This window comes from Heteronotia binoei, chromosome 10, assembly GCF_032191835.1.
Source record: "Heteronotia binoei isolate CCM8104 ecotype False Entrance Well chromosome 10, APGP_CSIRO_Hbin_v1, whole genome shotgun sequence".
In the NCBI taxonomy this organism is placed as follows: domain Eukaryota; kingdom Metazoa; phylum Chordata; class Lepidosauria; order Squamata; family Gekkonidae; genus Heteronotia; species Heteronotia binoei.
In genome coordinates this window covers 16,368,790-16,389,381 of record NC_083232.1, presented here as the reverse complement: position 1 = coordinate 16,389,381, position 20,592 = coordinate 16,368,790, and the positions used below count along the sequence as shown (strand labels likewise).

The 20,592-nt window shown below is 49.5% G+C and overlaps 1 protein-coding gene across 3 annotated transcripts in view; it reads left to right on the top strand.

The window, feature by feature from the left end:
* Positions 1-18,842: 18,842 nt before the first annotated feature.
* PRKAG2 (protein kinase AMP-activated non-catalytic subunit gamma 2) overlaps positions 18,843-20,592 on the top strand; it is a 345,959-nt gene continuing 344,209 nt past the window's right edge. For all 3 annotated transcript variants that reach the window (XM_060248011.1, XM_060248010.1, XM_060248009.1), the window contains exon 1: positions 18,843-19,189. In XM_060248011.1, coding sequence (XP_060103994.1) covers positions 19,091-19,189 — 99 coding nt within the window. In that variant the 5' untranslated portion in view covers positions 18,843-19,090. The remainder of the gene's footprint in view (positions 19,190-20,592) is intronic.

The following is a 20,592-nucleotide window of genomic DNA, read 5'->3' as shown; positions in this document are numbered from 1 at the left end:
GTGCAACAGAAATTCCCAGGAGCACAGCCTGGGATAAGTGCTACACATCTAACCTGTTTAAAGTTGAAATGGAGCCATTCCATAACTCTACAGTCACTACCTACAGCTCAGGAATTAGCCCCTGGGAGAGGTAATGCAGACAATGTTCTAGAATAATATATATAGAAAATTCAACAGACGTGTATATGTCATTGATAATAAATCATGGGTTCTTTATTATTAAAGGTAGAAGAAAAAGACCGCCGATATACCCCGTCCATCTCTCTGAATCAGAGTCTCAGAGCAGCTTACAATCTCCTTTACCTTCTTCCTCCACAACAGACGCCCTGTGATAGAGGTGGGGCTGAGAGAGCTCTGACAGAAACTGCTCTTTCAAGGACAACTCCTACGAGAGCTATGGCTGACCCAAGACCATCCAGCAGCTGCAAGTGGAGGAGTGGGGAATCGAACCCAATTCTCCCAGATAAGTCCACACACTTAATCACTACAACAAACTGGCTGTCAAAGGTAAAGGTAGTCCCCTGTGCAAGCACCAAGTCATTACCGACCCAATGGGTGACATTTCATCATAATGTTTTCTTGGTGGACCATTGCCTTCCCCAGTCATCTACACTTTACCCCCAGCAAACTGGGTACTCATTTTACCAACCTAGGAAGGATGGAAGGCTGAGTCAACCTTGAACCAGCAGCTACCTGAACTGCCAGGATCAAACTCCGGTTGTGAGCAGAGCTTGGACTGCAGAACTGCAGTTTACCACTCTGCGCCATGAGGCTCCTCTCTTTATTATTAGCTGATACAAATAATGTGTGGACAACTGCCCCCAGATTGCCCCCAGACCAGGTTACATTAACAGGCCATCATTATATACTGCCAGTCTTACACTGTAATGTCCTGTTGGAATTTTGGAGTTGGGGGAGGGCAGGGCTTTTTTTGTAGCAGGAACTCCTTTGCATATTAGGCCACACCCCTGATGTAGCCATTCCTCCTGGAGCTTACAATAGGCCCTGTACTAAGAGCCCTGTAAGCTCTTGAAGGATTGGCTACATCAGGGGCTGTGGCCTAATATGCAAAGGAGTTCCTTTTACAAAAAAAGCCCTGGGGGAAGGTAATGCTGGTAGTGATAGACAGTGATTGGCTCAGCTGCTCTGAAGTCACACAGAAGCTAAACTGTGGAAGAGCTGATGTCAAAACTGTCCACGATCCTCAGGAACAAGTGGAAGAAATTGAAAGGGATGGAAAATATGGATGGGAAAAACTGAACCAAGTAAGCAGAGAATCCTGGGAAAGGAGGAGGAAGGATCTTATTAAACAGTAAGCACAGTTCTACTAGCCTCCAGTGCATCTTCTCAAGGTGCTTGCTAGAGGGCAAGCTAAAGCATCAAGGTAGCTTGATGCTACAATTGCATCGATTAGGTGGGTTCTGTGCATTCCATTATAGACGCGTGTGGCATGATGCTGAGCTGGGGTACAACGTTACTGGTGCTTGTGGGGCGACACCATTCTCGATATTCTAGAACAGAGGTGGCCAAACTGCAGCTTGAAACCCACAAGTAACTCCCTCACACATATTGTGTGGCTCTCAAAGCCCCCACCACCCCCATTGGCTGGCTTGGAGAAGGCATTTCTCTCTATAAATCGCTTCTCCAAACCAAGCCAGCCAGCGACTTGGAGAATGCATTTAAAGTTAAAGTGGCTTTCTTTCCATCCCTCCCTCCCAATCTATCCTCTTCCTTCCTTCCTTCCTTCCTTCCTTCCTTCCTTCCTTCCTTCCTTCCTTCCTTCCTTCCTTCCTTCCTTCCTTCCTTCCTTCCTTCCTTCCTTCCTTCCTTCCTTCCTTCCTTCCTTCCTTCCTTCTCTCAAACATCTGACATTTATTCTGTGTGGCTGTTATGTTAAGCAAGTTTGGCCACCCCAGTTCTTTCTGAACCTAGTAGTCATTTTTTTTTGGGGGGGGGGTGCTTCCTCCATCAACAGTGAAGGATCTTAGCCATCCACCCTCTGTAGAGGGATGAAGATGGCTTCCAACCAAGCCCACCCAAGTTCTCCCTAGTGGTTCCTGCCCAAGAATCATCAGAAGTGGTCCAGGAACACCTGGGACTGGGTGAGGAGCCCTGTCCCCCTTGGAGAGTAACATCTGGGCAAAAGTTGACCAACTACTTAGGGGGGGGTTGTTTTCCCCAGGACCCACTGTTGCTGATGAATTGCCCCCCCAAATGGGGGGGGGGGGTGGCACCAGAAAGCATACTGCTTTGGGCATTCATGCAATGGTGTCACCTGTTCTGTTTAGTAGGAAACTTTGACTCCCAACTGGGGCTTTCATAAATATATTGGTGTCTAAAGAAATTGCCCCCTGCTGAGCAAAATATTGGATTACAGGATTAGACTGCCTTACATTGTAAGTTTTATTTCCGTTCCCTTATGATTTTATAACATCTTTTAAAATTTAATAGCTCCTGTAATGTTTTATAGTTTTACTGCAAAGTTTAAAGCGTTTATGACTTAGACTAGTATCTGTGTTTGTTAGTATTTCTGACTTATTTTTGCTTCAAAGGAAGTAGGCAGTAGAAATTAGATGAGCCAGACTAGGAGATTGCAGCAAAAGGTTGGATCCAGCAAGCTATATTGCTCAATTCTACACAATTCCTGTCCTTTCCACAGTCCTCTTTCCATGTGGATTTTGTCTGTCTTGGTCCCATAATGCACAACATAACATTTTTGGTGGTCAAAGGAGAGCCAATTTGGTGGAGTGGTTAAGTGCATGGACTCTTTTCTGGGAGAACCGGGTTTGATTCCCCACTCCTTCACGTTCACCTGCTGGTGTGATCTTGGGTCAGTCGAAACTCTCTCAGAGCTGTTCTGCTAAACAACCAGGGCTTTTTTTTTTTTTTTAGCACACAAAAATGCAGTTCTGGCTGGCTTGGCACCAGGGGGTGTGGCCTAATATTCAAATGAGTGTCTGCTGGGCTTTTTCTACCAAAAAAGCCCTGTGTGAAACAATGGTGGCACCAGAGGGTGTGGCCTAATATGCAAATGAGTTCCTGCCAGGCTTTTTCCTACAAAAAAAGCCATCAACAGCAGTTTCTGTTAGAGCTTTCTCAGCCCCACCTACCTCACATATTGTGGAGTGGGGAGGGAAAAGTGATTGCAAGCCGCTCTGAGACTCCCTTGGGTAGTGAAGGGCAGGGTATCCAATCTCCTCCTCATCATAGAGAGGAGCCTCCTCCTCCTCCTTTTCCTTCTCCTCCTCCTTCTTCTGTTCCTTCTTCTCCTCCTTCTCCTCCTCCTCCTTCTTCTCTTCCTTCTTCTCCTCCTTCTCCTCCTCCTCCTTCTTTTCCTCCTCTTCCTCCTTCTTCTCTTCCTTCTCCTCTTCCTCCTCCTCCTCCTCCTTCTTCTCCTCCTCCTTCTCCTCCTCCTTCTCCTCTTCCTCCTCCTTCTCCTCCTCCTTCTCCTTCTCCTCTTCCTTCTCCTCCTCCTTCTCCTCCTCCTTCTCTTCCTTCTCCTCCTCCTCCTCTTCCTCCTTCTTTTCATGGCTTTCCCTCAGCTTTTTATTGTCCCATAGGTTTTTCAAAACAAGTTCCTACCCTACTGTTTCGGTATGTCTTTCTGCTACTAGCATGCTTTGTGTCACATGCTGGAGTTTTAAATCACAGGATAAAATGCATAGAGAGAAGCTGCCAGGTTGGGAATACTTGGAGATATTGTGGGGCGGGGAGGGAGAAAGAGGAAGGCAGGGCTTCGGGAGGGGAGGAATGTCAGTGGGGTATAATGCTATAGGGCCCACCTTCCATTTTCTCCAGGTGAACTTGTCTCTGTCACATGGAGATCAGCTGTAATCCCAGGAGAGAGTGACTGCTGATGAGAGAGTTTCCAGGGCAGCAGTACTGCTGAGACTGCTGCCAAAGGAAGTAGGCTGTGGAAATGAGGTGAGCCAGACTAGGAGGCTGCACACAGCTGGATTAACAATTAGGCCAAGTAGGCACTGGTCTATGGGTCCCCACGCCATTGGGGATCCAAGGCTGCCCCCTCCCCAGTTTCCGCCCTGCTTGCAGCCCTCCCAGCCCTCCCAGCCTGCACATGCAGCCAGCAGCTCAGCTGCTCTTTGCCCAACTTGCCTGGTGCAGCTGCTGCTGGTGTTGTCACCAAGTTTGCCTCTCTCTGCCTCTCCCCTGTAGCTTAGTAAAAGGGGCTTTTAAGAAGGTGCCTGCTGGCTGCAGCGGGGGCCACAGGCGGTGGGGCAGGCACTCCCTCTGAGATAATTTGCAAGGGGGCCCCCAAGATTTCGACTGCCTAGGGGCCTCCACAGGGCTTAATCCAGCACAGGTACCAGGAAAGGCACTGAGACTGCAGCAAAAGGTTGGATCCAGCAAGCTATTTTGTCCAATCCCCTGCAATTCCTGCCCTTTCCACTGCCTTCATTCCACGAGGATTTTGTCTGTCTTGGTTCCATGATGCACAACGTAGCATTTTTGGTGGTCAAAGAAGATTCTTTGTTCCTTTTCCACCAGCTGCAAAGCAAGCCGAATCGAATTCATTGGCATTTACGGTCTTGCTTTCCTTCTGATTACCTTCCCATCTACAGCATTCTGGGGGTCTGTGTCAGTAAACAATGACCACAATGATGATTTTGCTGCTGTCACAGTTGACTTACAGCAAGGCGAGACATTCTCATTGTTTTGCTTTACTGCAGAACTGTTGGCAGAACGTTCGTTTCGGATCTGTGACATCACTGAAGATCGTGTTTTGCTTGCACTCTGCTGCAAGGAGGAAATATAGCCTGTTCCCAGTTTTACAACAGAGGTTTAAATCCCTTTATAGCCCAGGACCTGTATATCTCTGCCCCTCTATATCTATTCCCACAAGATTCTGTTGCTGAAGGAAGGCAGAATTGGCATGAGATGGGATAGGACATTCAGAGCCTTTGCTTTATGGTCAGCGCAAATACATACAGGTGTGTTCTGAACTTTGGAAGGTTTTAAATCTTTTGGCATGTTTCCCAGGGCCATTTCTAGCCTGTTGGAATTATTTAGCGCTGGCCATTTGGGCAGTGATGTAGGTCATATCCCATGTGTTTAGATAGATCCAGGTGGGCAACCGAGTTGGTCTGAAGAAGTAGAAGCAAGAGCCAAGTTGCACCTTTAAGACCAACAAAGCTTCATTCAGAATGTTTTTGTGTGCTCAAAGCACCCTTCATCAGACGCTAGTATGGAACGGCAAGCAGTCCTAAGTATAGAGAAAATGGGCAGTGAGTTAGTATGCAGAGTCATGGGAATGTTTTTTTTTTTAGCAGATTAAAAGAATCACAAGTTGGGGCCTGGTGTTTGTTAGTTAGCGTTAAACGGGCTGAAATAACAACGAAAATAATCTAAAGCAGATTGATGTCCATGTACTAAACGTATTTAACACCAACTAACGAACACCAGATTCTTTTAAAGGGGCTGATCGGATTCAGCCTGGTCTTATCAAATTCCTGAGTTTTGTTTGGCTTATTACTTTGAGCAACATACCCCTTGGCAACTGACTTCCACTGGCTTGTGCCTGGGTCAGAAGTCCAAAGGATGTGTTCTTAGAGAGATGGCCTCGCTCACATTGACCTCAGAGCTCTTTGCTTATGCCATTCTCGTTTGTTATCAAGTTGTAGCCAACTTATGGTGACCCCATAGGGCAGGGGTGGCCAACAGTAGCTCTCCAGATGTTTTTTTGGCCTACAACTCCCATCAGCCCCAGCCATTGGCCATGCTGGCTGGGGCTGATGGGAGTTGTAGGCAAAAAAATATCTGGAGAGCTACCGTTGGCCACCCCTGCCATAGGGTTTTCAAGGCAACAGATGTTCAGAGCTGGTTTGGCATTGCCTGCCTCTGTGTAGCACCCCTGGACTTCCTTGGTGGTCTTCATCCAAATACTAACCAGGGCTGACCCTGCTTAGTAGAGCTTTTTTCCAGCAGGAACTCACAGGAATGCAGCTCTGGCTGGCTTGGTGTCAGGGGCCTAATTTGGGAATGAGTTCCTTCTGAGCTTTTTCTACCAAGAAACTCTGCACAAAACAATGGTGACGTCAGGGGGTATGGCCTAATATGCAAATGAGTTCCTGCCGGGCTTTCTCTACCAAGAAGCCCTGTGTAAAACAATGGTATGCCAGGGGTGTGGCCTAATATGCAAAAGAGTTCCTGCCGGGCTTCTTCTACCAAGTAGTCCTATGCGAGATAATGGTGATGTCAGGAAGTGTGGCCTAATATGCAAAAGAGTTCCTCCTGGGCTTTTTCTACCAAGAAGCCCTGCATGAAACAATGGTGATGTCAGGAGGTGTGGCCTAATATGCAAATAAGTTCCTCCTGGACTTTTCTATCAAGATGCCCTGTGCGAAACAATGGTGACATCAGGGGGTGTGACCTAATATGCAAATGAGTCCCTCCTGGGCTTTTTCTCCCCCCAAAAGTCATGCTGTTTAGCTTCAGAGATCTCAAAAGATCAGACTAGCTTGGCCTATCCAGTTCAGAACATAACAGGCATAGGTTTATTAATAAGTACCCACAGCAAAGGAACACAAAGAAGATAACCAGCGGCGGCTGCCCTGTGTCAGCAGAATGCCTTTGCCTCTCTGGACCCTTGCCAATGTCGAGGCCTGATTACTTTGTTTAATGGGCATTTTGTGCTCTTATTTTTTTATTTGGATTTGCTTTATGTGGCATTACCTGCCCTGAGGTCTCGCAGTATACTAGTTTAAGTGTTTAAAATGAAATAAACATCAACTACTCAGGTTAAAACACGCAGGATCCCGCTGGGTTGGAATACTTCCTATGCTGCCTGTGAGTTACGGATCTTTTAAGAAAAGGTTAAATGATGGTACGCATGTGGATTTTTAACAAATTAAATATAATCAGCCTATTACTGAAACGATTTCCTTTCAGCACGAGCACTTGCCATTTGTGAGATGAAATTAAAAACGAACAGCCATGAAATGCTGTGTTTAATAGCAGAGGGCTGGCCGCTGGGGGAACAACCAGATCTCTTCCACGTTTACACATTTGCTCATGTGTGGATGTCTCAGGTACGGTCTTTTTTTAAAGAGCAAGTTTGGTGTAGTGGTTAAGTGTGCGGACTCTTATCTGGGAGAACCGGGTTCGATTCCCCACTCCTCCACTTGCACCTGCTGGCATGGCCTTGGGTCAGCCATAGCTCTGGCAGAGGTTGTCCTTGAAAGGGCAGCTGCTGGGAGAGCCTTCTCCAGCCCCACCCACCTCACAGGGTGTCTGTTGTGGGGGAGGAAGGTAAAGGAGATTGTGAGCCTCTCTGAGACTCTTCGGAGTGGAGGGTGGGATATAAATCCAATATCTTCATCTACCTCACAGGGTGTCTGTTGTGGGGGAGGAAGGGAAAGGAGATTGTGAGCCGCTCTGAGACTCTTCGGAGTGGAGGGCGGGATATAAATCCAATATCTTCATCTACCTCACAGGGTGTCTGTTGTGGGGGAGGAAGGTAAAGGAGATTGTGAGCCGCTCAGAGACTCTTCGGAGTGGAGGGCGGGATATAAATCCAATATCTTCATCTACCTCACAGGGTGTCTGTTGTGGGGGAGGAAGGGAAAGGAGATTGTGAGCCGCTCTGAGACTCTTCGGAGTGGAGGGCGGGATATAAATCCAATATCTTCTTCTTCATCTTCTAAAAAGGGGGATTTTTCTGAATACCTGGGAGTTTCTCCTGGTTTGCAGGGTGGAGGGGGGACTTCCTTTTTTTTTTTTAAAGACCTTACATCTGTGCACATACATATGCTAATAAAACATATCATTGGCGTTCAAAACAACAACTCAAAAGAGTAGACAAAAAATGGTAATGATCAGGCAATGGCTGGGACCAAGCAGGGCAAAGAGGTGAGCCAGAGACGGCCATGGGAATGGGGGCTGGAGCAGGCATTGGGGCTGAGGAATGGGACTGCCTCTCCCCCCGTGATTCCTCTCCAGTGTGAACAACACATGAAGCTGCCTAATGCTGAATGCCTGAACCTGGGACCTTCCGCTTACCAAGCAGATGCTCTACCACTGAGCCACCGTCCCTCCTTGCATTTTCCTGTTTGTCATGTTCAAAAGCCTTGATCTGGATTGTCCAGGCTAGCCTGATCTTGTCAGATCTCAAAAGCTAAGCAGGATCTGTCCGGGCTAGACCATAGAGGAATACTGAGATCCCCATACCGAGGGAGACAATGGGAAGCCACCTCGGAATGTCTCTTGCCTTGAAAACTACACCAAGGGTCTCTTTAAGTCAGCTGCAACTTGATAGCGCTTTCCACCACCACCACCACCACATTACAAATCTGAAATGCAAAATTAATCTAAATGAATGAAGTCTTGTGGGCAATCCAAATTCAAGACATCCTGACACTGATTTTCGTTGGGCACTGTGAGCAATTTTTGGCGTCCCCTCTAAGCTGAGTCAGTGTGAGCCAGTTCACAGTTTTTTAAGCCTCCAGCTCACACGTTTTTGTCTTTGCTCAGGAAAAATGGCCCCAGAGCAAACTCACTGACGCAGCAGCGCATAGCTTTAATGCCAGGAGCTTGCAAAGCGGGATTTTTGCTCACAAGACTCCACAGCTTCAAGAGAACATCAGGACTTATTTTGAGCAAGAACACAGTTCTTGGTGGCAGGTAGGCTTCCCAATTCCCAGGTCCCAGAGGGGGATCCCCCGGTTTTACAGGCTTCCCCCCTCTCCCAGCCAGCTGGCCGGCAGGGAAGCCCCACCCCCACAGCCATTATGCACCTCCATGAACGATTCCCATAGGGAATGATGGGGAATTGATCTGTGGGTATCGGGGGCTCTGGGGGGGCTGTTTTTTGAGGTAGATGTGTCAAATTTTCAGTATAGCATCTAGAGCCTCTCCCCAAAATACCCCCCAAGTTTCAAAAAGATTGGACCGAGGGGTCCAATTCTATGAGCCCCAAAAGAAGGTGCCCCTCTCCTTCATTATTTCCTATGGAAGGAAGGCATTTAAAAAGGTGTGCAGTCCCTTTAAATGTGGCCAGAACTCCCTTTGGAGTTCAATGATGCTTGTCACACCCTTGTTCCTGGCTCCACCCCCCAAAGTTTCCTGGCTCCACCCCCAAAGTCCCCAGATATTTCTTGAATTGGACTTGGCAACCCTAGTGGCAGGGGGTGTGGCCTAATATGCATATAAGTCCCCGCTGGGCTTTTTCTACAACCCCCCCCCCCCCCCCCCGGCTAGCGTTATTTGCTTGTGGTTCTTATGGCTGAACCAGAGAAGCTGTTTAGAACTGAAAAGCATGGATTTTCTGTTTGTTGCTTCACTAACTTTGAATTTTTAAAAAAGGAAAGGAAATCTTAAGTTTCACTTTCATCAAATTTGTGTGAGGGGGAGGGATTCTTGCTGCAGTATCTGAAGAAGTGGGGATGCACATGGAAACTGATACTTGGAATTAAATGTTGTTGGTCTTAAAGCTGCCACTGGACTCCAGCTTTGTTCTTTTGCTTCAGACTAACAGCTGCCCACCTGAACCCAGCTTGTTTTGATGTCATATGTTCTTTTTGAAGTGTTGTAAGCTGCCTCGAGAGCTGTCGTGAGTAGGGGAGACACAAAAGCTTAAAATAAAATCCATGTGAGAATGAATGTGGGTTTAAAATGAAAACCAAAGCAGTAATCAGGTTCTGGCCTTCCTGTTTTGCAAAGAGCCTTTTTTGACAAGTCAGCCCAGCTGCCAGACAGCTTTCTCTGCTGGTAAAACAAAGACACCGGATGCCGGAACAGTCAATTCAACAAAACTTGGTTTGCAAGACCAGCATAGAAAATGCGCCGGTTGCAGAACTTACCTTCTCATCAAGTCATTTGCAGGTCCAAGGCTTCTCAGCTTCCACAAGATGTGCTTTTTGCCTCCTTAGCAGATGTTGGAAATGGAGGCTATTTTGTTCATTTGGTTTTACACCCAGTTCTTTCCCCTTTCAGAACAGCGCTCTGCCAGAGTTTCAGAGCTGCAGAAGCCCTCATACCTCTCCCATTACAACTGCCCCCCCCTCCATTTGGTCATCATCTAGGGACCTCTTGCAGATGCCTGACCCCAGGATGGCTCGGTTAGCTGTCACCAGGGGAAGGGCCTTCTCTGTTGTGGCCCCTACTCTGTGGAATGCACTCTCAGATGACACCCGTGCCCTGCAGGCCTTTAGTTTCCACAGGGTATGCAAAGCTGAATTGCTTAAGTTAGCCTTTGGAAAGTAACCACATCCTTGGGCAGTTTTAATGGTGGTATGGTGACAGTCATGTTAATATTTCTTATTTGTTGTTTTTACCAGATTGGTTTTAAAGTTGTACATCCCCACAAGACCCTTTGGATGAGAAGTGATTAAAAAAAAATCAAAACAAATAACTAAACAGTCTTCAGGATTAAGTCCCTCCTCATCCCTGGATCCCAGTGGAAGAAATAAGGCTCATGTGCTTGTGTCAGCCAAATAAATCTTAGGATCAGGTTCTATGAACGTGCATAGAATTCTCGCCGGTTTCCAAGAACCGGAGGCATAGACAGCAGAGCAAACATGTGGCAAAACCTTTTACAGTGTGTGCAAAGCCATTAACCAGAGCTCTGTGCTGAACGACACACCATCAACAGGCAATGTGCCAGTGTGCTGTTGTTGAGTAGCTTTGTCCAAGGGGCGCTGCCATATTGAAGTGCTGTCTGGTACATCCGACTTTGAATCTCCAGATGTCTGTGTGCTGGAGGCAGAGTATATAGACAGCTCAACCGCTAAGGTTGCCACCACGTGGAGGATTTATTCCGCTCTAGCTCTATAATATAGCAGGTTCGAGGCCAGGAAGAAGCGAGGTGGTGGTGATCACAGCTCTCTATTGCAGGACAGCATAGTTTAGGGCTGCGCTCTATGACCCCCAGGTGAAAGGGTGGAGCCAGTACCGCACACACTGCGCTTCACCTAAAAAATTCCTCTGCGCAGGCCTGAAGGGCATATCCACACACACAACCCACAACGCATCAAGTCCTGCAGCGATAGGCAAGGGGCGAAACGGCAGGTGGAAGGTGCCACTGGAAGCCGCAGTCCCGATCCTGCATGTAGGCGGTTCAGGATATTGGTCGCCTGATGCTAACCCGGAGACGAAAGCATCTTTCGGCAGCACCCTGAACGACCAAGCAGCCTTATCTAGGGACAGCACTGCTTGCTCCACACGGAGAGGGGCCTAGAAAAGGTGGCCTAAACAAAGCTCGTCTCCCCCACCCCAGTTGGCTAGCCGCGGTCAACGGGCATCCTTACTTGCGGTCAAAAAATAACAACAAAGAGAATCGCACTGCTACAGGACCAACCCTAAATCAGACTTTTCCCTGCAGCCGCTGTGGCCAGACCTGCCTGTCCCACATTGGTCTTGTCAGCCACCAGCGAGCCTGCAGCAAACGTGGACTATTGCACCCTTCTTAAATCTTCGTTCGCGAAGCCAAGCCGAGAGAGAGAGAGAGAGAGAGCCTAAGACTGGAAAACTGGGCCAACTCTGGGTTTCTGTGCAAGCACATATTTTGGATCATCCAAACCAGCAGGGGGCCTGTGATTGGAGCAGGGCAGCAGGGATTTGGATCCTACTGCCCATCGTTCCCAAGTCCCCAAGCTCGGTCCTCATGGCTCCAATAAGCCAGGCAGAAACACCACTGACATCCAGGCTTTCGTTCACATCCACAACAAGCTGCAAAACCGGAGTGAGGCTTTCCAGAGCATCCGCATGAAATCATCCTCTTATCATGTTTATGTGATTTCCTTTGGTTTATCCCAGTGTTTCCTAAACCCGCTTTGCTCTGATCCTTCTGGAAAAGATCAGAATCAGAGTGAAGTTGCCAACCAAGTAGACACGAAGTTGGGAATTTCTGAACGTGCCCCCCCCCCCCCCCCAGTCCGTGTCTAGAACCATTTCTCCTGCCCTTTACAACTGTCCTTCATTTTCCTTCACAACTAACAGTGGGCTTTTCACCAGGGCTTTTTTTGTAGAAAAAGCCCAGCAGGTATTTCTTTGCATATTAGGCCACATCCCCGGACATCGTCATTGTTTCTGTTACGTATGTGGGCTCCAGAGAAGACTTTGGGTGTACCTGCCAGGCTCATTGGAGCCATACGGACTGAGCTTGGGAACAAAGGGCTGCAGGATCTAAATCTCTGCGGGATATAAATCATAAAATAAATAAATAAATAAAACATACTCATAGGCAGGGCTTTTTTGGTAGCAGGAACTCCTTTGCATATTAGTCCATGCCCCTCTGATGTAGCCAATCCTCCTGGAGCTTAGAGTAGTAGGCCCTATAATAAGAACCCTGTAAGCTCCTGGAGGATTGGCTACCTCAGGGGTGTGTGGCCTAATATGCAAAGGAGTTCCTGCAAGAAAAAAAAGCCTGTCCACAGGGAATATGCCTAATGAATGCTCTTCCAGTGGGGAAGACAGACATGATGTTGTTCTCAGGAGCCCGGATGAGGGGGAGCTGGAAGGGTTAACAGACCTGGAAGAGTTGCCTACCAGCTCCTCAGTCGAAAAACCAGCAGCTGGCCCATCAATCACTCTCCGCACATTCCAGGCACCAGCTTCGGCTGTGGACAATCAATCTCCTCCAAGCTCTCCCCCTCCCATCTCAAGAGTTCGGAGCCAGCTTCGGAAGGAACTTTCAGAGCGAAGACATGAGGCACGCCGATGCAGATCTCTCAGTCCTGAGTTCTAGCAGAGTCGCTGCCACCCAGGGAGCAGGCTGATGGAGGCTCCCATATAACTCCCACCCAGGACCTGGTAACCTTGTGGAAACAACAAGTCAATTATCTGGTTTATAGCCATACTCCTTCCTGATCCTGACCTGCTTAAATTCCTTGGCACCCTGACCCTTTGGCTTTCAGACACTGACTTCGGATTCTGGTTTGCGATTTTGCTTTGGTGACTTGGCTCCTGCTTGACTTCCTGGATTTTGACCTTGGACTGGCTTTGGACTCCCGTCTGCCTGCACCCTGAGAACGTGGCAATTGTCCAGGACAAGGCGACTGAAAGCAGCGACTTGATCTATTCAAGTAAGACTAGGATTGTAGCATCCCTGGTGCATCACGTTGGGAACTTGGTCATAGGAGCCCAAATTATCAGAAGTCTTAAATTGCCCAAATAAAACCTTGGGAGCAGAATTCCCCACACTTCTGGTTACGTTCCACTGCCCAAGCCAAAGATTAGAAGAAGACTGCAGATTTATACCCCGCCCTTCTCTCTGAATTAGAGACTCAGAGCAGTTTACAATCTCCTGCATCTTCTCCCCCCCCACAACACACACCCTGTGAGGTGGGTGGGGCTGAGAGGGCTCTCACAGCAGTTGCCCTTTCAAGGACAACTCCTGCAATAGCTCTGCGATAGCGGGAAGTGGGGAATCAAACCCAGTTCTCCCAGATAAGAGTCCACACACTTAACCACTACATCAAACTGACTCTAGTCTCTAACTGACTCTTTAGCCAAAATCAACACACAGTATAAACAGGAACAAGGCAAATAGATTTCAGTAATTTGTTATGTTTGTTCTCCGCCCTTCCTAGATTGTTTCCCATCCAAATACTGCCCAGGCAAAAACTTGCTCATCTTCAGCACTAGTCCTGCGTCCACATCCAGATCATCCTCGGAAGCCAGAGCACTGTTGAAATGGTGGAGATTCAGCCGAATATTGCCTGAACAAACAGTCACGGTCTGCAGCAAAAGATGGTGACGTTTCTTGATGACAAAGGATATTTCCTGAATAGATAATCCAACAGCAGGTGGGGGATAGATGAGGGTGTGAGGAACGGCCCTTTGCAGAAAGCAAAGGCCCAGAGAGCGAGGCTGGGACATTTCTAGCCAGGGGTTGCTAGAATGGAACGAGACAATTCAGACCAGAAGGCGCTGGATGAATGCGTTTTGAATGCCTCTTACTGGTATCTGCAGGGATGCCCAATCAGCTTCAGTCTGCATGGGGATGACCTTGCTTAACCTCTAAGATCTAGGTCTATTTGCGGCTACTAGGCATAGCGATTGAGGGGAACATCCACATTCAGAGCCACTAAGCCTCTGAATAGAGCCAGGCCTGCCACTAAGCAAACTGGGTGATCGCCTAGGGCTCTAGCTTTCTGGGAGTGATGAATTGGGAGCCCCCGTGTGACTCAGTGATGTTATTGGGGCGGGGCGGGGGGAGACCAGAAGCTAACCTTGTCTAGGGTGCCAGACAGTCTAGGGCTGGCCCTGCCTCTGAATCCCAGAGCCAGGAGGCAACCTCAGGAGAAGGTCTCAGCCTCCATGCCTTGTCGTTGGCCCCTGCGGGAGACAGGATGCGGGGCTAGATGGACCACTGGTCTGATCCAGCAGGGCTGTTCTTATACTTTTATCAGGGAAGGAACTTGGCCTCTCTGCCCTTAGGTCAGCCCTGCAGAGGAACCGGCTGGCCACTGTGGGAGACAGGATGCTGGGCTAGATGGACCACTGGTCTGATCCAGCAGGGCTGTTCTTATACTTTTATCAGGGAAGGACCTTGGGCTCTCTGCCCTTAGGTCAGCCCTGCAGAGGAACCGGCTGGCCACTGTGTGAGACAGGATGCTGGGCTAGATGGACCACTGGTCTGATCCAGGAGGCTGTTCTTATACTTTTATCAGGGAAGGACCTTGGGCTCTCTGCCCTTAGGTCAGCCCTGCAGAGGAACCGGCTGGCCACTGTGGGAGACAGGCTGCTGGGCGAGATGGACCACTGGTCTGACCCAAGCCAACCTGCTTTTCAAACTGCAAGGCAGCATCTGTGAGCACCCCCAGGACCTTAACTGGCTCAGAAAAAAAGCCAAAACCACTCTATTTAGGACATGTGGATTCAGTCCCTCAAGAATACCAGCCTTTCCAACCAGGATCTTGTTATTTTTTTAAGCCCTAAACTAGTTGGGCATCTTTTTTTTTTTGCAGCTTCTGCTTCCCGAATGCAGTAAAAACAGAGCTCGGAGCCTGAGAGGTACAGAAGCTCTTACACAAACATGCCTTCAGCAACCACTCAAAGGCTGTTTGCAGATGTCACGTTCTTCCAACGGTGCCCTACGAGTATTGTCAGCTAATATACACACAGAAACAGTTACATAAGCACACAAACCCGCAAGTAGCATTTCCTGGTTTTGGTGCTTTGCTCACTGGGGAAATGGACATCCAAATGTACAGTGCAGGTTCCTTGGAACGAGAAGCTTTGCTTCATCAAGGTCTCTTCAAAGCACCATGAACAATCTATAAGCCTGGAGAGGAGGCAGCTGAGAGGTGATAGGATCACCATCTTCAAGTACTTGAAGGGCTGCCATAGAGAGGATGGTGTGGAATTGTTTTCTGTGGCCCCAGAAGGTAGGACCAGAACCAATGGGTTGAAATAAAATCAAAAGAGTTTCCAGCTCAACATTAGGAAGAGCTTCCTGACCGTTAGAGCCATTCCTCAGTGGAACAGGCTTCCTCGGAAGGTGGTGGGCTCTCCTTCCTTGGAGGTTTTTAAACAGAGGCTAGATGGCCATCTGACAGTGATGAAGATCCTGTGAATTTAGGGGGAGGTGTTTGGGAGTTTCCTGCATTGTGCAGGACGTTGAACTAGATGACCTTGGAGGTCCCTTCCAACTCTATGATTCTGATTTTATAAATCAGGGGTGCCCAATGTGGTGCCTGTGGGTATCATGGCATTTACCAAGACCTTTCCTGGTGCCAGTGCTGGATTAAACCCTGTGGAGGCCCCTAGGCAGTCGAAATCTTGGGGCCCCCTTGCAAATTATCTCAGAGTCTGAATGCTTTCCCCACGGCTCACAGCCCCCCCTGCAGCTTACAGTCACCTTCTCAAAAGCCCCTTTTATTAAGCTGTGAGGGAGAGGCAGAGAGAGGCAAACTTGGCGACAACGCCAGCAGCAGCTGCACCAGGCAAGTTGGACAAACAGCAGCTAAGTTGCTGGCTGCACATACAGGCTGGGAGGGCTGCAACCAGGGGGAAAATGGGGGGGGGGGAGAGCAGGCCTGGGGCCCCTAAAGACACGGGGGCCCGTAAGCCAGTGCCTACTTGGTCTGATTAATCCGGCTCTGCCTGGTGCCCACCAAATGCTTTTGGGCTTCTGATTGGCTCTACTTTTACCACACTGCTTAGGGTGGTCAGCTGCAGTACTGCAGTCCAAGCTCTGCTCACAACCAGAGTTCAATCCCGGCAAGAGCTGGGTTCAAGTAGCCGGCTCGAGGTTGACTCAGCCTTCCATCCTTCCGAGGTCGGTCAAATGAGTACCCAGCTTGCTGGAGGGAAAGTGTAGATGACAGGAGAAGGCAATGGTAATCCACCCCGTAACATGAAAACATCATGATGTGACTTCACCTCAGTAATGACTCCGTGCTTGCACAGGGAACTACTTCTACCTTTATTTTATATTATAAACTGAGATACAAACAGGAAAAACTATAAAAACCATGAGATATAAACAGAAAGAAAACATGATGCGACCAAACTATTAATAAATATCAAAAGCGACAAAGTTACAAAATCATCTAAACTTCACTGCATTGAGGGAACAACATCCTTAGCACATGGGAAATCCAGAACTAATTTCCGTATTTCATTATATTCAAATAATGGAACCACAGTGTGTGAGTCCCAAAAAATGGCCACCAGAGGAGGTGGAGCCAGTCACAAAATGGCTGCCACACGAGGTGAAGCTGCCCACAAAATGTCAGAGAGAGAGAGATTATATACAACTCTTAATTCTAAATAGAGATGCCAGCCGCCAAGTGGGACCTTACAGCTCATCTCCAGACTTATGCAGATCAGTTTGACCGTGGAAAATTATGACATTATACTCCCTTGAGGTCCCTGTCCTCTCCAGGCTCCATTCCCAAATCTCCAGGAGTTTCCCAATGTGGCAACCCTGTCCCCCATCCTCTACTGCTGGTGGTGGTGGTGGGGAGACCTGGCAAACATATTGTTCTCCCTTCTCTGTCACCTGACAACAACCCTTTGAGGTAGGCGAGGCACACAGCCACTTGTTCAAGGTCACCCAGTAAGGCATTTGAACCCAGAGGTGGAATTCTAGTAGGAGCGCCTTTGCATTAGGCCACGCCCCCTGATGTAGCCAGTCTTCCAAGAGCTTACAAGGCTCTTTTTTGTAAGCTCTTGGAGGATTGGCTACATCAGGGGTGTGTGGCCTAATATGCAAAGGAGCTCCTGCTAGAATTCCAGCCCTGACTCAGACCCTAGTCCAACAGACACACAGTTTTTCAACACACCCTTTCACTGACATACCCAAGTAATTTCTGAATAAATAGCTTGGACTGTAAAATCGTGGGTCAAACGTGTTTTTCGTTTCCCCCAACGTTGGTGACATCTGGTTTCCAAGTTCCACGCAATTTAAAAATGGCTGCCTTCTGCTATGGCGCTGGGGTTCAACCCGCAGAGATCGCAACAGAGACTCCAAGGAAATCGTGCCATAAGCGAAACTGATTTATCATTGTTATTTACAGCTTATGAGTACTTTGCCACATTTAAAACTTGCCTTAGACCCAGCAACAAATCTTCAAAAACAATAATCAACGACTGAATCTTTATGGTATAGACGTTTCCAAGAAAATCAGTGGGTTTTTTTGGGGTGGGGGGTTAAAGGAAGAAAAACTCTTCTTTCGTTTCGTTTCCCACAGCGCCCCTTTCGCTTTCGCAGCCTTCGGCTTTCGGGAGCTGCCGACAGCGCCACCTACCGACGTTCAGTGTTCCTTGCAACGGAAAGGTTGTTATTAAAAGCCATGAATTTCGCAACTGTGTCCGCCCACGGGAGAGAGGGGGGTGAAAAAATAATGAAAAAAACCACTAAATGCAATCCTAGGAAGATTTACTCCGCTCTAAGCATTACCTGTGCGGAATCACGCCAGTGCAAATACGCAGAAATCAAGGGTTATAGGCCTGGAATAACTCTGTCGGCGATTGCAACCCGAATGTGGGATGAAGCTTGCGCGCAATGCAATGCAAAGCACCCCCCCACACACACACACACTCCATTCGCCAGAAGAGCCCAGAAACTTCCTCCCCCGGCATGACTCAGGCTGGAGGCCGGGGATGCCCTTGCAATTGCAGGGTTTCGCTCGCGCAGCAGAGCCTCCGCGCTCGACCTTGGCCGGCGCCTGCAAAAGCGGCCAGGGGGGCGTGTGCGCGCCGCTGCCGCCTCCTTCCCCGGTCGGCCGGGCCAGGCCCTTCGCCGAGAAAGTTGCCTTGCGAGATTTTTTGCATTTCCTGTTCTGCTGCTGCCTCCCCGAGATTGCAAGGGAGAGAGGGAGGGAGGGAGCGAGAGAGAGAGACGCAAGCTACGCCTGGCCGCCGCCTCCCTTGCTGGGGCTGGGCCGGGCCGCCTCCCTCGCCGAGCCCTTCGCCAGCGGCTGTCACTGCCTCCTTGGGGTTCTTTTGCAAGCCTGAAAAAAGGGAAGCGCCGCGCGGCCGAGTTTGCCTCTCCTCCCTCGAGCTTGCAAACTGCTGCAGCCGCTGCCCGGAGACGCCGCTTCTGCAACAGCGCGGGAAGCGAGGCGACCGCAGCCCCCCCCCCCCCCCGGACCCGACCCGGATCGTGGCCCTGCAAAGGGGAAGAAGCTCCTCCTCTGGAGTCGTGTTGTTTTTTTGGAGGGAGCAGCCGCCGGCTGCGCTTTGCAAGCGCAAGCCGCCTTTCGCCTCCTGCCTCGGAAGGGAGCCGCCTCCAAACCCCTGGCCAAAGAGGAGGGGAAACTTTTGCGCCCGCTCGCGAGCTCCGGCTCTGCGTTTCTGCAGAATCCCCCCAGCGACTTTTATTTTTTTTTTTTCCCCAACGCTTTTTTGTGTGTGTGTGTGCAAAGGGCGGCGTGTGAGCCCAGCATGCTTCGGCAGGAGGAAGGGGGCGCGCCTGGTTCTTGACCCTTCGGCCTTCGCCTTGGGGGATTCGAGCAACCTCCTTTGGTAATCCCAACCTCTTTGGGATTTCACCCCCTGCAAACCCCACGTTTTAGCCTGGCCTTGCCACTCAGCCCTCTACTGAACCCGGGAGCTCAGAAGTTAGCCGAGAAGCTTTGCTGCGGGAGGGCCTCCTCGACGCGCCGAAGGGAGCCGGCGGAGAGCAATGGGCAGCACGGCCATGGACACCAAGAAGAAAGATGCTTCGGGCGGCGGCAAGAAGAGCTCGGGCCAGAAGAAGCGCATGCTGCGCGTTCACATCCCGGTGAGTGGCGCCTCGCCTCTCCTCCGCCTTGTCCCGCACGCCCCCTTCCCGCTGGCCAATGACCGGCCGGGAAGGGGGATGCTCTGGTCTGACATAGGTCTGATGCTCTGGTCTGACCTAAGAAGGGTCTCTCGGAGTCTTCTCTGCTCACCCCCCTTTTGCCCGGGGAGCTCTTCCGCTGCAACAGGTTGAGGGAGGGAGGGGCGGAGCAGGTAACGAAAGGAATGCGTCCTCGCCCGCCTGCCTGTCCTTCCCCAGCCGTAGATGGCAGGTTGGAGGGGGGGGGAAGGGGCCCTCAGGCTAGGAAACTGCGGGGCAAAATCCGGAGCTTGTGCTCCTTGCCTTTTCCCATCGGGCTCCCTGGAGGTTTATCCTGTGCTAGGTGTGGAAGAAGCCCCTTTCCTGGATGGGTCAGGCTAGCCGGATAGCGTCAGATCTGGGAAGCTAAGCAGAGCCAGCCTGGGGCCTAGTGTTTGGATGGGAGGCCACCAAGAAAGTCCAGGGTCACCACTCAGTGGCCGCCCGCCTCTGTCTCCTGCCCTGAAGACCCTGCAGCAAGCTCATTGTAAGTCAACTGAGGCTTGACGGCGTGTTGCAGGCAGATGGCAGCCCTAGGTGCTTCTCCAGACTGCTGATGGGCCAGATTCTCTGGTGTGGTGCTGAGGCCCATCTCCCAGTGTGAGGTGTCCCTGGTTCCAGATATTAAAGGTTTGGCCATGTCACACTTAAAGGACTGGGGAGCAGTGTTCCCTCTCAGCTGAGTTGGTGGGAGCGAGTTCACAGTTTTTTATCCTCCAGCTCACACATTTTTGTCTCTGCTCGGGAAAGATGGCCCCAGAGCAGACTAATTTATGCAGTGGCATCCAACTTTAATGCCAGTGGCTCACAGAGCAGAATTTTTGCTCACGAGACTCCACAGCTTAGAGGGAGAGTTGCTGGGGAGTGTGTTGTTGTCGTTCAAATCTGTTTCTAATTTCCAGATTTAAAAACTTGTCTCTCTCCTGCTCTTATAAGTGCTTAAACATAAAATATAAATGTAGATAAAAATATTTAAACTTTTTGGTAAAATGTACATATAACACAGCTAGAGAAGAGAGAAAATAACAGTGTGGGAGTGCCAAACACAACAACAAATAGATGGAGGCAGACTAATCTCCTGGAGAGCAGGTTCCAAACTTTTGGCACCATGACTGAGAAAGCCCTCTTTTTTTAATGTTCTCTGTGTGCGCATGTGTGTGCCTGAAAGTCATGGTGACTTCTGGTGACCACTACTGGGACTTGGATGTTTTTCAGAGAGGTGGCTTGATTTGCCTGCCTCTGCATCCCGGTCCTGGTATTCCTTTGGAGGTCTTCCTTCCAAGGACTTGCCAGAGCTGACCCTGCTTAGCTTCCGAGATCTGATG